Below are 17,682 nucleotides of genomic sequence, written 5' to 3' on the forward strand. Positions count from 1 at the left end.
CTGAGCTCTTTCCAAACGCCACACGCTGCTTCCTACATAGGGGCATGGCACTGGGGGCTCCAAATCACCACCAAACCTATCTGAGGAGGTCGCGGAGGGGCCGAGGCCAGCCCAGAAACCTCTTTAATTAAAGTTACAGCGGGCGCAGCTCCCGCTCCCCTGCCGAGGTCCGGGCGGGGCGGAGGCCGCGGCTCCGGGCAGGCCCTGCCGGGCCCAACGCCACCTCCCGGGGCGGGCAGGGGGGAGCCGGCGGCCGCGGGGAGGCCTCGCCCCGCGGGGGGCCCGGCCCCGGCTCCGCCCCGGCCCCGGCCCCGGCCCGGCCCCTCAGCGCCGTGGCGGCCGCCGGCTGCTCGCTGCCCGCCCCGGGCCGCCCTCAGCTCCGCTCCGCTCCGCTCCGCTCGCCGCCCGGCCGCCTCAGCCTCCCCGGCGGTAAGTGCGGGCGTGAGGGGCCGGGCGGGGAGCGGGGAGCGGGAGGGCGCGGGTGCAGCTCGCCATTGTGTGCGCAGAGCCGCTGCTCTGTCCCTCACAGCCCCCTGCGCTATGGGGGACATGCAGGGACCCGTGCCGGGCGCTGCCTGCGCTGAAGTAAAACCGAGGCAGCCGTGCGAAGCAAACCGCGGCCGGGCTGGGCTTGCGGGGCGGCCGAGCCGTGTTGTTCGGCCAGGTGTGCCGCCGGCCCTGGGCCTCGGCTCCGGTGAGCGCATGGGAGCCCCTCCGTGCTGCCGTCAGGTGCGGGGAAGCGCCGGTGGCAGCCCTGACGGGTGTTCCTGCAACCAGGAGAACAAAAGACCTGTTTCTAAATAGACGGCCAGGAGTTTTCCTAACCTAGTGCGGAATGTCACAGCGTGCCCAGGGGGTGACAGCGAGCAGCCCCGGCTGTGCCCGAAGAGCATTTCTTGCTGTCTCTGCTATGCTATCCTATAGCATTCTGAATGGTAATCCCATAGCAAGAGCAACTACAAATAAAAAAAAGGTTTTCAATACAACCGATACCTTCTACATACAGAAGGATGCATATTTCTCCCCTCTCTTTGTAAACTGAATCAGAACTATTTTGGTTCGGAATATTTGCAGCTACAAAAACTTAAATATCTTTCACATGGTAATGGCGAGTCAGTAAATCAAGTAAGATTTAGTGTGATGAGAGCCTACCAGTTGTAACCAATGCTTGGGTTTTTTTAACAGATTTCCACGCTCTTAAACCATGCTGAGGTATACCTGCTTTCCAGAGCTGTGCATTCCTTTCTTACGGTGTTTTTCTCTAAGCATGTCTGTCTGTAGCTCTCTCTTTCCCTTTCCAAAACTCTGATTACGTATGTGGAGCTTTCTTTTTTTCATTTTCTTAATATCTTTTTCCTTTTTCCCCGTGCATATATATTTAATGAAACTTAAAGGTTGCTCAAAACTTGTGGAAGAGAATTTTCAGGGCTCCTTGTTGTTACTTCTACCGATAGCTGAATTATCTTCATGATGAACTCTGACTTTAGAGCAACTTTGTAGTTAAAGCGCTGCAATTGATTTTTTTTTTTTTTTTTACACACAGCTTGGCAAATGGTTTCTGTAAATATTGTTTTACTGTTTGTGCCAGGAAAAGTAACTTCAGCTTAAAAGCAAAGTGTATTTCTGAAGTCCTTGCAAAATCTTTCCCACCGTCGGCAGCCTTTTCCAGCTCCCTCCCCCACAGCTGGTGGGGGGGGTCATGCTGTGTGCCAGCTCGGCAACACTGATTCACCAGTGCCCATCTGCAGCGTGAGCTGTGGTGCTGGCATGGGGACATCTGGAAACTCCCTGTCACGGGAATTGCAATTCCTGAGCCAGCCTGCGATGCAGGAAATGAAATCTTGGTGTCTCAGGTTCAAGACGGGACGGCTTCTTAGCAGGTCAAGCTGTCGGGAGGAATGGAAGAATTAACTTTTTTTTTTGAATCACTGGGTTTCAAAACCTAGTCAAAATGAAAATGGAGGAGGAGAAATTTCCATTCTGCAAATCTCTTCTTTTTCACAACTGTATTCTAACTACTGCTGCATGGCAAAAATGCTTAGGTGGTAGAAAATCTGCTTACCAGGGAGACATTGAGAAAATCTATATTTATAGACTGCTCTGCAAATAAACTGACCGTAGTTGCATTTCTCAAAAATGGGAAGTGCATTGTATCGATCCTCAAAGTGAAGTAGGTTTGTTAGTAAGTATATTACATAAACCTGCGTGGTGAGGTTTAGAGATTGTTCCAGAAGATAAAAACACTTACGTATGTGTGTATATATAAAATATGCTTTAAATTCCTGAAAACGAAGTGGAAAGGACAGAGAGTGCTTGTTTTCTAGTAAGTGTCTGTATTTTGTATAGCGACAGCTTTTCAGGAAGACACAGCGGTTAACAGCTGAAATAGAAAAGCACGAGGCAGGGTATTGAGAGAAACCAAGCACCACATACGAATGCATAGGAGTAAGAGCTGGAGAATTTGAAAAATGTCTAGCCGAGTGCCAAACTGGAGATCAACAACCATAAAACATTAAAAAGCTGTTTGTCTTGCTAAAGAACACTGCGGTGATAGATAACTAGACGTCTCCCATAAAAACCAATATCAAACACCAGGCACCACCTGTTACTTCTGGGAACGCTGAGAAAAAGCAAAGCTGCAAGGAATGCTGGTGAAGTGAAGGAGGAGAAAGCCCTCCTTCGGGTGGCTGTGCACTGACTGGCACAGAACCCAGGCTGGAGAGGGTTTACACTGGGACTGCACAACCCATTTGCCACATGAAAAAACTTGTAGCTGCTTAAGGGACTGCAAGCCCGTTATAATATTTCATCTGGAAGGAGACTTAATGGGTAGCAGTGGGATTGTTAAACGTTGCTTATTTCGAGAACGCACTGCTTCTGGAGTGAAACTGCTTCAGATGAACTTTTGACATGAAAAGACTCCTGCCCCCCCCCCCGGCTTCCCTCCAGACATAAGCTCACGTCAGAACCGTTGTGCTTTGTGGCTGACAGGGCTGGAAGGGCCAGAAAACCCAGACCAGTTTGGTGGGCTGGGTGGCATGCTGCTGGGTAGAGCTGCAAGGCTTTTGATAGCTTTAAAAACAGCCTTCAGTTGTCTTACCCTAAATGAAAAGAAAATAGTTTTATAAAACTCTTTGGTTTTATTTTGGTGCAAGATGCAGAGTTTTAGATTACGTATCTTAAGTGGTTAAAAATACCAAAAATACAACGGTGAACTTTTTTCATCTTCTAACAATCTATACATTATCTATACTAATATGCTAGGCTATACTAAATTTCCACTACATCATTCCCTCTTGAACTTGCACTTCTGTCATTCTCAATTGCAGGCATTATGAGTCCAGATGGGATTTGTTGAACCAATGTTTTTTTAAGTCTTTAGAGTGAAGAAAAAATCTTTCACTTGAAGCCAAAGGAACAGGTGAACTTAATCCACGTCTCAAATGAACACGCTAGTTAGGGAACACCAAATCCTACATAGTTCCCGCATGGTACAGCATTACTTTATTTCCTGAAGGGCTCACAATACAGATGGCAGATGTAGGCTGTGTTCGTTGTTAGCTCTACAAATAATAGAGGGATTACTCCATAAAACTGTCACTACATCACATTGCCTCTGCAGACTGTGGTACTTTCCAGATATGACACTCTTCCAAACTTACTGCTGAAGTGCTTTCTTAGCAGTTACTGTTATCAGGCATCCAGTAGTAGTGGGTTATCCTGCTTTTCTTTCCCTAGCAGTCCAGCTGGTATAATTTCTAAATACACAATTGTGTTTAAAATAATGTGTGTCCAGCTGGAGAGGTGAAGAGAAGGATGGATAACCAAGTATAGTATATTAAACATCAAGGTTTATGCTTTTTTCTGATTGAATGTATTCTTCTGTTAAGTAGGGCTGTATATATTAAAACTGATGTTATATTCACAATGTATCCACAACCCTTATTCTCAGAGACTGTTCTAAAGTACTCTTGCTCCGTTTTTTTTCCTCCCTGGATGCAGAGGTTTGTTTTCCCAAGTCTACATGTTAATAAATTCTTATTTTGGTTTTACATAGTGCATTTAACTTCCCTATCTGTGCATCCTCTAAAGGAGAGATTCTCAGTTAACTGTTTCCTTGGGCCATTCCGTTTCACAGTAAGTTCCCAGTCATTGCAGTTGGGGTAGCTGAGACAAAACACAGCAGAGATACAACAACTGCTGGTGAAATTTTGGTGCCAGTGGAGCAGCACGCTTGTATGAAGCGTGACATGGGGAATATCACAGGACATAATTTATAGTACCTTCAAATGGGCAAGACGAATTGAGATAACACTGGACTTGTCAAGTAACATCAGCCATCTTACATTTCATTAAAAAAAAGCAGAACACAAAGTTACCAAAGCAAATGAAAACAAGCAGTTCAACCAATTTTGGGGAATTAGTTTGAGCAACAATTCTAAGGTCTGTTGGAATAAAACACCTAATTATGTGGCTGCCTTAAGCATACAAAGTAGTTCTGCTGACTTCAATAGAGCATGGAAAGAGGCTCAGGGTGAGCAGATACTTCTATGTCTTGATCAGACTCGATGAAAATGAGTAGAGCTCAAGTGCTTCTCACTGCTTATGAAGGAAGAATCAGTTTAACCCGTTATTGTTTTTTATAGCTTGAAATAGTTCATGGATGATCTGTTCACCAGGGGAACAAAGGCAGAGTTACATCGCTCGTGTTGTACTGCTGATGGTGATCTCTGGCGTTTCTTGGAATTTACTAGTGTCTGTAGTTCTATTTTCTGAAAATTGAGTTTAAACTGAAAAAGTTGCAGGGAGATATTACGTCCATTGAAAATAAGGCATTTTATTTTTCGTCGCATTAAATGCAGGCTGTGGTGCTGTCTGAAACTGAAGTCATAATCCCTGCGCTGGTGTTCAGCAGCACAGACACTGCGAATGTCTCTGCACGGAGAGCACCAGCTCCCAAGGGTGTGAGTTCTAACACTTGCATCTCCGTGCTGCAGGCACACCTCGTAAAGTGATTCCTTCATGAAGTGATTCGAAACAGCCACTAAAAATTATGCAGTGTTATCTCAATTGCTGCGTGCACAGATGTCCTGGGTTTAAAGCAAAAAGAATGTGGTCTTTCATTTCCAAGGACTCGGTATCTGCAGGATCTCCATACCTGATTTTCAATTACAGTAATAGCCTGCAGAGCTGTAACTTTCAGCAGTTTCCAGCAGTCTCAAATAATGATATTTAGGCCAACTAATATAGAAAAAGAAATGCGACAACACCACCATGCAATGAATCTGTTACACGAGCGAATGAAAACAATCAGGCAGAAATTCCTAAAATGCTGCCAGCCGACTCAATGGGAGCTTTCTCTGCCTCGCTGTCCCTCTGTCTTGCTCTCGTCCACTCCAGCAGCCTTTGAAGCTGCCTCCAGTTTGCGACAAAACTTGACTGTTCAAACACAGCGCCATTTCACATGACTAATGCATCTCTTCAGGCTGAACCAAACTTTAGCCAAGCACTTGAATTTACTCTCTGTGCTCTGTGAAAAGTCTTCAATGGGCTTGACTTGCCTGGCCCCGGGAGGGGGTATCGGGGAGGAATGTGTGGAATTGGACTCGGGAAAAATCACCTTGTTTAGCAGCATATTCTCCTGCTCTGACTGCTTATCTAAATGAAAGTGACTTCCCAGGGAATCTGACTCCGCACATGATCTAGAACAAATAGCGCGGGATTAATTTTTGTTTCAGCAGCGAAGGATTTAGTTATGTCTCGGGGAGATCCTGCGCAGGGGGGCTGCTGGGGGCAGCATTCCTCTGTGCAGAGCGCTTTCTGCTCAGAATTAGCATTCAGGCAATTAAATAGCTCAGCTGGCTGGGAAGGCTTAGCTCTGAGCGCTCGGCAAAGGTAACAGAGAAGAAAATGAGTTAGAAACTTTCTCGCTTATCTGTCTTAACCTTTGTGTTGTGTCTCTCTGCAAAGATCAGCGTCTGTAATGCAAGCCTTGCAATTTCAACTTGGAATGTTGCTGTTTGAATTCGGTACTGGAAGGTTAATGTGACTAGCCAAAATAGTTATAATGAGCTGATCCTAATTTTTAAGCAAATGTTGGGCTGTTAGTGTAAATAGCGTATAATTAGTTTGTCCTTCATTCTTCTTTCTCCTTACTCCTCCATCTTCCCTCTCCAAAAAAGCCATGTAACTTGGGAAACAAATTCTTACCCTAGATAAGTGTGATGTTTGACCTTTCTTGTTATTTATCAAAATCATCTCTAGCTTATTTCCAAATCTTAGTAAAATACAACTGGAGATAACATGGGGAATTATCTGTTGTCAGTTTTGAGTTTGAGACAAGCTCCTTCAAAATCAATAGTTTCCTTCTCCAAAATTAATAGTTTTCACTTATTTATGTTTTCCTCAACAAACAAACAAACAACTTTAGAACAAAATCTTTAATACCCTTTATTTTCAGCACATTGCATTTCTTAATTGCTTATGGAATACGTCACTTGTAAGGATCAGCTTCTCAATCTGCCATAATTGAATGCTAGGATTTTTATTTTTTAAGCTTAGGAAAAGCGTGTTGTCATACTATATATTTTTGTTATTTGTAATAGTTCATTTTGAACTTTTGCTAAAGAGCTAGTCTACCACCCAGCAACTTTGACAGATGCTTGATTTATTTAAATAAGGATTTTTCAAAGAACATCTTCAAAGATATGAATGTGCCCGGTTTTCGGCAGAAATGGGAGGATAAGAAGGAAAGCTACCAAAGCCACACATTAGTGGTGATTAAACAGTTTATACTGTGTGGTCCTCTCTCCTGCTGGCTTTCAAAGCACACAGGCAAAGCTGCAGTGCGAAGTTGTGGATCGTTAGGCAGTTTATACGGAAGTCTGCTTTCATAAATAGTGGCCATTACTTAGTCTTACACAAAATGATCTTGTTCCCCTGCTTCTCAGCCATTACTTGTTGGCTATGACCCAGAGACTGTCATTTGACTTGCGTTTTGCTTTAATTACTTAATGTAACTTTTAGTTGAACAAGAATGTCCTTCAAAACCTTCCTGATGACATGTGACCATTGCCCTGTGTTAAGAGAGATGAGAAGAGCGTTACTAATTTAAAGCTAAAGCTATTTCTGAGCATCTGAAAACACTGCAGCTCTGTAAGCTTTATTTTTGTTTCTTCAGGAACATCTTCTATCCATCAAGAACTTGGAGCATGGCAATGAGTGATGTCAGCGAGTCGGTGATTCTGAGCAATGGCAGCATCTTGTCAAATGCTTCTGGCCCAGGCATCATTGCAGCTAATGATGGAGACGTTGCTGTCCAACAGCTCACTTCCAAGGAAACGCCAAGAACAAAAGCAAGTCCAAACGGCTGCCTGCAACTCAACGGTACAATCAAACCCTCCTTTCTGCCTTTAGACAACCAAAGAACTCAGCAGATGTTGTCGCAATGCTGCCACCCCTGCCCGTACCATCACTCTTTAAGTAGCCATAATAACAAGCAAGAATGTCATTCGGTGGTTGGCAGCTCAGCATCATCTCCTATGACTTCGTGCTGCATGCAGCCACACACTGAGTACTCAGCATCTATTTGCCAAAAACACCCACCCATATATCAACCTGCCTGCTGTCTTCAGCCCTCCCCATCCTTCTGCCTTCACCATCAGTGGCCTGACCATTTTCAGCATCAGCCTGTGCAGCAACACATAGCCAGGATAAGGTAAGCAGATTGCAGGTTTGTGGTTGTTTTTAGTTCTTTGAGTGGGTAGCTGTTTCCATAAATATGTCATTTTCTTAAAACAAAAACAAAAAACAAAAAACACATCAGAAAAGGAAGATAAACAAACCTTTTTCTCTAGTGTTTTTACAAGTTAATCTTTTATTTGTTAACAGCATGATTTTTTTTGGAAGTATCCAAGTCAGGAAAATAATTTTGTTTTGCTACATGGATATTACTGAAATGAATGAGTTCTTTCTGGAAAAAAAAAAGCTGTTTTTAATTCTTGGGGCATTATGTGAAATGAACTAATGCAGAGATAGCTAAGACAGCACGGAAAGAACTGGCATATCTACATTGTCTAAGCAAAACCCATATTTACCTCAAAAGGTGCTTTAGAAACTATTTTCAACATTGCCATTCATAAATGTATTGGCTGTTTTTTTTCTCTTTGTCAAATCAGCTTTCTCAGTGAGTTGCCTCCATGTGTTTTCAGCTTATCTGCTAAACTCTAAAGTTGTGCTAGGACTGAGAAACTTTGTATTGTTCCATGTTTTGAACCTTTCTGTCCTCCACTTTAGAGAAACTTGCCTCTATCTGTTAGTTTTGGAGATCCAGTGACAGTAATCCTAGCTAGGGGGAGCAACAATCACAAGGAAAATCTGCTACGGCCTGCTGGTTCTGGGGGAGATCACTGTCAGTCCAAGAGGCAGTTTGTAAAAATCAAATTCCCCGTTGCAGTAAGACACCTCTAAGCTTTTTATGCAAGGTTATTTTTTCCTGAGTTGCACTTAAGCCAGATTGGATGGTTTTTCACTGGAGCAATAAAAGCTGCCCGTCTCCCTGTCATCCAACATTTGCATCCTTGCTCTAAAACTTGGAGCTACAAGTTATTCTCAGACAGTTATATGCATTTTGCCTCAATGGAATGTATGGACTAATTTTAAACTTCTGAGAATAGTGGGACAGACTGGGACATCCAGATATCCAATGTGGAAAATGTCAAAGTGAATAAAGCTTTTTTCCTTAAGGTAAAAGCAGATGAAAATAAGGATAATACAAAGTATAAATCAGCTTTCCCCTGCCAGTCGTTCCTCTTACAAAAGGAAAAAAATCTTTATTGTTGGAACTGCTTCAATCCCCCATTCCATATGTGTTTAACTGTTAAGAAAAGTTGAAAACTTGCATATAATTCTGTATGCAAAGGTATGGAGGGAAGTTGAACTATTATTGAATCGGTCAGTTGTACTTTCCAGTGTCAAAATGGCAGCACTAACTTTGCTGTTTTCTCATTCTGAAACAGGTCTGTTAAACTTCATCTGTATTCCATGGTCTTGAGGAAGGGAACAAATTTGATGCAGAATCTGTGTTTCTGTTTTTACTCCAGATAAGAGCACTGAAAAGTTATTTAAGATATGGTAGAATAATGATTTCCATAGTATTTCAGAAATACTATGTTTTTGTTTGAGCTATTCTGATTAGGATCTTGAACCAAGATGCTTTTTTAATCTTGCACTACCTTACCATGACATACATTAGTACATAAATGTACATAAGTTATTTATCATTTGATAAATGTTCGTCTTAATGTTAGCAGTCAAACAGTCAAAATAAGGATAGAATCTGGCCTTTAAAGCACCTGTAGTTAGTAGTTATTAGGTATCTGCACTAGCATACTCTACATATCGCTATCAAAAGTTTGTTTATTTTCTGGAATTCCTTCTAGAACTGAATCTTGTCATCAAGAAGATGCTTGCAAGATGCAAATTAAATATTTTCATCAGTCTTCTAAATGCCACCCAGCCTATAGTTGCTGTCACCTGTTTTTAGCTCTAAACATGGTAAATTGGACTCAAGTCTCTTGCCATGCTGGGAAAGCTGGACTTTCACATACATTTTACCGCCTTAAACTGGCAGTATCTACACTGATGGAAAATGCATGCATCAGTTATTAGCATGGAACCAACCACTTTTTTTCTCTGAACAGCCTACAAAGTGTGTCTGAATATTACAGCCTTCTGTTGCATTGTGAATCCAGTTTATCATGCTATAAGACCATTGTCGATGAAAATATGTTGGTAGATGTTAAAAAAAAAAAAAAAAAGGGGGGGGGGGGGCATTGCAACTGGATGCAGCCTTGCAGAGGAATGGCTCTATGCTCAAGAAGCAGCAGTCTTGTTCATCAGTAGTTACTTTGCAGTGCTAAAGAGAAGATTAACACTGGACATGAGATATTTTTAAATGATTTGTTCCACACTCTGATATTATTATATTTTGAGCCTATAATCTGCACAACATCTCCTTCTCTAGACATTTTTCCTAATTTTTCTAGGCTAACTGGAAATCATCCAGTTCTATAATATGTGCATGTTTTAACATGGTTATTTAAAATGCAGGTTCTCATATGATACATTAACTAAATTCAGAATGCAGTCAAACTAGCTTTCATTTTGGTCCTTCATAATTTAAAAATATGCATTCAAGTATTGTTAAAGTTTTAGGTCTGGGGGGTGTGATTTGATAGAGGGGGGTGAATGCTTTCTGCAAACTATATCACTAATGCTTACAGCTCCGGGCAGGTAACCAATTATTTCAGCACGACAGGTTTTGTCAGGTTTTTAAGCCCAAGGCTTAACATTTGCTAGTGACCTAATGTTAAAGGAATGTGGGTCTGGTGTATCATTGGGGATTGTAGTATATAAAGAAGACAAATTGAAATAATGCCACTCTTAAAGGTGACTAGATGTGGAATTTTGTAGTGTTCAGCTTTGAAGAGTAAACTAAATTACATAGAAATGTCAACTGTGCACCATAACTTGAAGGTCTAGGCAACTGGTAGTTTTTCAGATGGGTGAAAAAGGCTTGTAACATAAATTAAACAAAACATTTGTAGTGGTTGGTGGTATACAATGTAAAGGTGGCAAACAACTCTAAGTCTATTATGAAAGCAGGTAAAGTAGGTAACTGTTGGCCATAATGATTCTGATTTTTAGATATTTTTGAGGTTGAAAGATACTGAACAAAGTTTTGTGCTATTTTGTGTACATTTTTAAGATGCTATGCATTTAAACATGTTCATACCTCTTTTCTAGTAGGCACAATATCTTGACAGCACAAACACGCCCTGTGAAATTCCAGCTGTCTGTTCATATCAGAATGTAATGGTCGAAGGGGCTCGGTTTGCTTTCTAACAAATGGTTTCTCAACTTACCAGTTTGGAACATGGTATGATTAGTTCTTCTGTTCAGGTACTACTGGAAGACTTTTCCACCATGTCCCTTAAAAAGGCTCGTGTTGAAGTAATCCTTTATGTCTGAAAGTGCTTATGTATCAACAAATGTGTAGCCCTGGAAGGTGGGTGGTTATTGCCCCTCCTTTGCTTCCATCTGCTTCTGTAATTATCAGCAACCTTCACCGGGTAGGCAGTAGAAATAAGAAAGAGGATCCAAGCAAGGCTGTTAATCTGTTGTTACCCATAAGAAGTGGAAAAATCATGAAGACTGATGTTTGACAACTGGAAGGACCGAGTTAGGAGTCACTAGGGAAGAGTGAAACCATGCAGCCTAGTAGCATGTTTATTGGGATGAAAGAAGGATAAAATAAATAACGAACAATTCCATATTCCAGCAGATCTAAACACTGCAGAAATGTATAACCAGAAAACTCTTGAGCATTCCTGGTCTTTTTCAAAATCTGTTATTTATATATGAATGTATACATGTAAATAGGGGCAGAAGAGGAAGAACGTGCAGAAATGGTTCAGTAAGTTGTCGCAGATTTGTGGAAAGCATGTGGTAACAATGCTGTCTATAGCTGTTGTGTCTGCTACCCAATTAAATTGCTTCTTTCAGATTTGTATGTGCACTTTTTGATGGGAAAACACTAATTAAAAAGTAACTGTATCCTTACTAATCTTGATGATAACTCTTTTGGAATTGTGTTTTGCGATACAATTTAGAAAACTTGAATCTATGAACTCAGAGACAAAAGGTAAGGGAGAAGAGGTCACGGAGCTGCAAGAAGTGGTGATAAGGAAATGGCTCCAGTCTGCCAGGGCATGTACTGCTTGCAGTTCTGCAGTATTGGACCCATAAATTCACACAAGTTCTCTTTTCTTAGAGTAGACCTGCTTTATATCATCTACCATTATTTATATTTCAGGACTATAATGTTAATGCTTTTGACTAAAGCAGATAAGTAAAGAAAACTGCTCTGTGAAACATCTGAATAATCTCTTTTAAAAAGACCAGGATGAAAGGACACATGGAATGGTCTCTCCCTGACCATATAGTCATATCAAGCTAGAACATGAAAATAAAATCAGTTTGAAGCCTTACAGAATCATTAGTTTGGCTAAAATTGAAAACTGGGATATTTGGGAATTGCTCCTCATCCTCCATCAGAGAATGAGGAGAATCATCAAAGAATGAGAGAAGTGGAGCTGCTCATGTTATTTCCTGTCTTCATGAACTAAAATTCTTTGAGCACCCAAAATCCTGTGAGGTGAGCAGAACAGCACAAGTAACCAGGCTGCAATTCACATCTGAATTGCTGGATTCCAAAATTTCACTTGCGCGACCAAGCAAGGCAAAAACATGGTACTGCAGAGTCAGGAAAATGGTAAAGTGTTGGTATCTTAAGATTTCTTGCGCGTCTTCCTTCCAGTTAGATTTAAGCCTTCTTTTGAACTGTTTTGACATTGCGGATTTATGTTAGGCTCTGGGATTCTGAGTTCTGCTGTATCTCAGAGGGTTGTGTGCCACACACTGTTTAAACATTACTGCAGCTACACTTCAGTACTTTTATTTTGATAATTTAAAAAGGGACACTATGAAAATGAAAAGGCTGTGAAGTGAAGGTAGAATTACCCATTTTCTATTTTGCTTCTAGTTACTTGGCACAAATATTAGAACCAGAAAGAAATAAAAAGCTCTTTTCTTTTTTTCCTCAAAAAGCAAGGGAATATTTGCCAAATACCAATCGTAGTAACAAGACTTTGTTATGAAACAGCTCCCTGCTTGATTCCAGGAAAAGGATAATTGTTATCTGGTACATTTTGCAGGGCTCGCAGAGCTGATTATGCGTATACATGCGTATATAATAGCTTTGAATATAGTCTCTCATTTCAGCAACATTAACTGTTCATGAGAACTCCTACATAGAGATTTTGAAACAAAATGTTTTTCACCTAGATAAATATTTTCCGTTTTGAAAATTCTTAGCTTCTACTATATTCAACACATTCAAGGATTCTTTTGTTTTAATTTTTATGCATTACGCATAATGTATATGTGTATGTTTATATATACGCATAATGTGCATTAACGTCTTCTGTATAATAAGTGTGCATGTACTGTGTTGTAGATTAATTAAAAGCTTAACTTCCTTCCCATAGGAAGATTAAATATGTATATTAAAACAAAAAATCTTTTAGGTGAGATTTTTGAAGGTTGTTTCTGAACCATTTTATCAACCTTCTTTAGCTGAAAGGCAGAAGCTGTTCCTGTTGTTTCATTTAAGGTACATGATGTTACAAATATCGTGATTCATGCTGTAGATCGGGAATACCTGCATGTTAGTAAGTTGCATGGAAACACTCCAATTCTGACTTTGTTCTCCTTTATTCCATGGTAAAATAGGAATTCTTTATCCCATGGTTTCCCAGAATGAAGAGGATGGAGGCAAATGTGAACCACAAATGAGGTGCTCCCTTTTGTGTCTCAGTATTAACAGCCCAGTGGTGTACCTGGATTTTAATACAGTTGATGAACGGAAAGGGAATGTATAGCAATTTGGTGCATCTTTCTGAATCTGAGTCCGACTGCAGGTTCTCTGTTGTGCAGATGTGCAGGAAGAGCTCTGCCTGTGACCAAATACATTCTTTATCTGGATTTTGCTTTCAGTTCGAGCTGTGCTTTCTCATTTTGACTTATTTTATTCAATTTTCCTTAGCCTTAAGTTACCGTGTTCACCAATGACTTAAGAAGTTTATGGTGGTTTTGTTAATTCATTTACTGTTCCCATGATGATTACTGTTCATTGTCAGTTCTGCAAACATAAAATAACTTGGTTAGTATTGCACAGAGCTGAAAGCAAAAAACAACATGCAGAGAATAAAAAATGTCATTTATAATCTACTGGCAGACCACATTAATAATAACATCTGTAGGGAAAAAAATAAGTGCACTTAAAATCAAATTCATTAGGCAGTTTAAGGGATTCTTGTAGGCTTTTAATAGTATTAATTAAGCATTAGTAATTGTCTACCAAGCATTGCTTTGAATCAAGCATTAATGCAACAGCAAAAAAGGATGCCTAAAGCTTGTGCTATGCCCTGAGTGCAGCTGAGTACCAGCTGGGCAGTGTTGTGACCTTTAGTCCCTGCTACTTACCGACTCCAGGTTCGGTGTGCTTGAAAAATGAATTTCCCGTGCCCTGCATCCCTCACCTTTCCTTGAACAATAGGGTAGCTAGTACTTAACTAGCAATCTGCTGGGCCTTTGAACTGTAGTCTTCAGAAGGTGTAATTAGCTGATAATGTGAGAGAAACATACAAAAAAAAAAAAAAAGGCCTTCCTTTTGAATTAAATTGACTGGAAAAACAGCATCAGCTGTGTTTCCTCTTGAAAAGGACTAGTCTGTGTGTTGAGACAACTTTTAAAACTGACCATTTATGTACACATTATATTTAGAAAAAAATATAGCAGAACAGCTAAATCAGTGGCAGTTCATTGAAGTGCTTTGCCCATGTGTAGTTGTTCTCATGCACCGTTAACTTAATACTGGGTTGTGATAAGGTTCACGTGTGAAACAAGATAATAGTCAATGAAGAACAGAAGTCTAAACTAAACATAGCCAGTTACCTCATTTTTCACATCATTAAAGAAACGAAATACTTGAGTATTCCTGTTTCTTGAAAGCTTTCAGTTTTCCTGAATGGGAGGAAATGTGCTGCATGAGGAGTGGACTTTTTCAAAGCTTTTTGTAAGCTTCCGTAATTGTCTGTAGGTCATTCTAAAATCACTTGTCCTTCCTCTCTGATGATATTTCAATGTGTTCTTCATCTCCTAGGAAGTAATAATCGATGTACATGCTTTTATGTAATCAGTTGTTCTTGAGCAGTAAAAACAACAAAACAAAAGACAAAAAAAAACACACACAGATGGGGGGGAGGAGGGTGTGGCGAGAGGGGGAATATACCCAAGCAATTTGACATTAATTTTGTTCCTCTGGTATGAGTTTTCTGCTCAGTATATCTGTTGAATAAACAAATGTCTTGAAAAAAAGCTTTGTTCAAAGGGTATCTTTCAAGCTTCTGAGAGCAAAAATGAACCCTCTGGTGACTTGCGGTCACAAATTCTTGTAGCTGCCCAGGAAGGAAGACTGAAGCATGTACCAGTTGAAGCACGGTATACAGCAGTCTGAAGTCTCCCTGTTCCAGAGTCAAACTTATATATACTTAACATCATTAATGCCTATAAAAACACAGGTTTCAGCCTTTGCAGAGAAATACCTTTATGAAAATAGGTGCTCTTGTACACCTCTCTCATTGTCTTTGGTATCATCTGATGGAGCCTCTTGTGTATGTATGTTGTGATTTGTTGGGTCACGTTAGTTTCCCATCTGTCAGAGAAATATAAGATGTGACCATGACCTTGCACTGCTCCATTCAACTTGGGAGTGTAATATAAACAGCTTTGAAATAGAATATTTCTCAGGAAGGAAATTTTTGCCAGTTAAACTGCTGAAAACTACTCTAGTCATCAGTTAAATCCCTGAACATATCTATTAATTTCACTGTGATTTCAAAGAAAAGAAAAAAGACTAATGGTTTTAGACTTGTGAAGGATCTTGAAATAATATTAGTCTGCACCAAATTAGCTGCTGGCTTGTTTTCAGATAATGATTCATGGTGGTATTTTACTATGCTTTTTTATTGTCTTGAATAGTTCAGAACTTTTGTTTAACTTGCCAAGCAGTACTATACGTGCCTTCAGTGCTTCAGAAATTAAAGGAATATATATTTATGTATATATAGCTTCAAGTAAACGTTTTGAAGAAGAATATACTTTAAATTGTATATAAACAGTGCCATTTAGAATTGGGACAATCTATTTTAAGTATGTTTGGCAATTTTCTTTTTGGTAGTCTGAGAACTCTTCAAAAGTGGCTGCACTCATTGGAGAAGAGTTTGAGGGAAAGGAAAGTATAAGAAAAATTATTTTAGAGTGTATGTTATTTAGGTCCCTCAGACTGTCAGATTTTCCTACAGAGAAGATGATTTACGTCCTGTTGAAGACAAGCGAACAAGCTTGACTCTATTAAAGAACAGAGCCAGCTTTCTTTGCAGTTGATAATATTTAGTCAGTTCTTCAAGATGAAAGAGGGAAGCAATCAGAAGTCAGTATTGCAAAAATGAGGTTCTGTAGAACCTTTAGACATAGGTTTTCAGTTAACGCAGGCTCCTGCAATGTATTCAGTCCCTATGGAGCACCAAAAGAAAAGTTAAAAAAAATAGCCAGGAACCCCAAAACTTGAAGACATTTGTAGGAGCATTTCAATTTTAAGTCATCTCTATGTTTAAAAAATTGTATTATAATTTTAGCATAGAATAAATCATACTGGGATATTTAACTCAAGAAGTAACTTCCAAATTAAAGCGCATACAGATAGGATGTTAATATTGCATTGACCTCCCCCGTACATTGACTTGATAGAAGCGCATTTTCCCACTAAAGCAATCTGTTGTATGCTGCCATTAGCTGGAAACTTGTGATTGGGAGATGCCAAAACTACCTTTTACTTCTGGAAAGTAGGTTCATAAAGTTAAATAATGTTTTCAAAGCAGAAAGTGGGCAAAATCCATCTCAGTTATGTAGGGTTTTGCCACTGATGTTAAAAGAGTCTGGTTTTGCACAGTGTGCATGCTCTAGGCCAGCAGAGCAGGCACTTTTGTGGTAAATTTAAATCAGTACCTCTACCGTAGGAGGACAAGTGTCTTGGCCTGGGGTTACACTGGGGTTACAGCATTGGTGGATAGGGGAACAGCAACTGACATCATCTACCTGGATTTTGTACAAAGCATTTGACATTGCCCTGTGTGATATCCTTATCACTAAATTGGAGAGATGTGGATCTGATGGATGAACTACTTGGTGGGTAAGGAATTGGCTGGATGGTCGCACTCAAAGAGTTGCAGTCAACAGCTCAACGTCCGAGTGGAGACCAGTGACGAGTGGTGTTCCTCAGGGGTCTGTGTTTGGACATACGTTAACATCTTTGCCAGTGACCTGGGCAGTGGGATCAAGTGCAACCTCAGCAAGTTTGTGGATGACACCAAGCTGTGTGATGCGGTCAACATGGTGGAGGGAAGGGATGCCATCCTGGGGGACGTACACAGGCTGGAGAGGTGGGCATGTGTGAACCTCATGAAATTCCAGAAGGTCCTGCACGTGTTTCAGGGTAATCCCAACTTTACAGTACTTAAAGGGGGCCTGCCAGAAAGCTGAAGAGGTCCCTTTGTTCAGGGAGTGAAGTGATAGGACAAGGAGTAATGGTTTTAAACTAAAAGAGGTTAGACTTAGATTAGATATTAGGAAGAAACTCTTCACTCGGAGGGTGGTGAGGCACTGGAACAAGTTGCCTAGAGAAGTTGTGGAATCCCCATCCCTGGAGGTGCTCAAGGCCAGGTTGGATGGGGCTTTGAGCAAACTGATCTAGTGTTAGGTATCCCTGTCCATGGCAGGCAAATTGGAACTAGATGATCTTTAAGGTCCCTTCCAACACAAACCATTCTATGATTCAGTTTAAGAATCATGTGGACAATTATTTTATTATTGGTAACACCTTCCTTCATAGTTGTTTTCCTTTCAGAAAGGCAACGTTATTTGCTCATACTTCTGTAAACATAGAACATATCCTCATTTGGGACTGAAGAGGTATGTAAGAATACAAGAAGATGAGACAAA

At 40.6% G+C, this 17,682-nt stretch overlaps 1 protein-coding gene across 6 annotated transcripts in view; it reads left to right on the forward strand.

Moving 5' to 3' along the window:
• Window positions 1-17,682, forward strand: part of DISP1 (dispatched RND transporter family member 1) — an 87,896-nt gene that overhangs the window by 45,407 nt on the left and 24,807 nt on the right. For 5 of the 6 annotated variants that reach the window (XM_084515561.1, XM_084515558.1, XM_084515560.1 and 2 more), the window contains one exon: window positions 7,181-7,717. In XM_084515561.1, the coding sequence (XP_084371687.1) occupies window positions 7,212-7,717 (506 nt within the window). In that variant the 5' untranslated portion in view covers window positions 7,181-7,211. Of the gene's footprint in view, window positions 1-305; window positions 430-7,180; window positions 7,718-17,682 lie in introns of those variants that run through there. The other variant, XM_084515562.1, reaches the window with a different exon arrangement.

This window comes from Aythya ferina (assembly GCF_964211825.1).
Source record: "Aythya ferina genome assembly, chromosome: 3".
In the NCBI taxonomy this organism is placed as follows: Eukaryota; Metazoa; Chordata; class Aves; order Anseriformes; family Anatidae; genus Aythya; species Aythya ferina.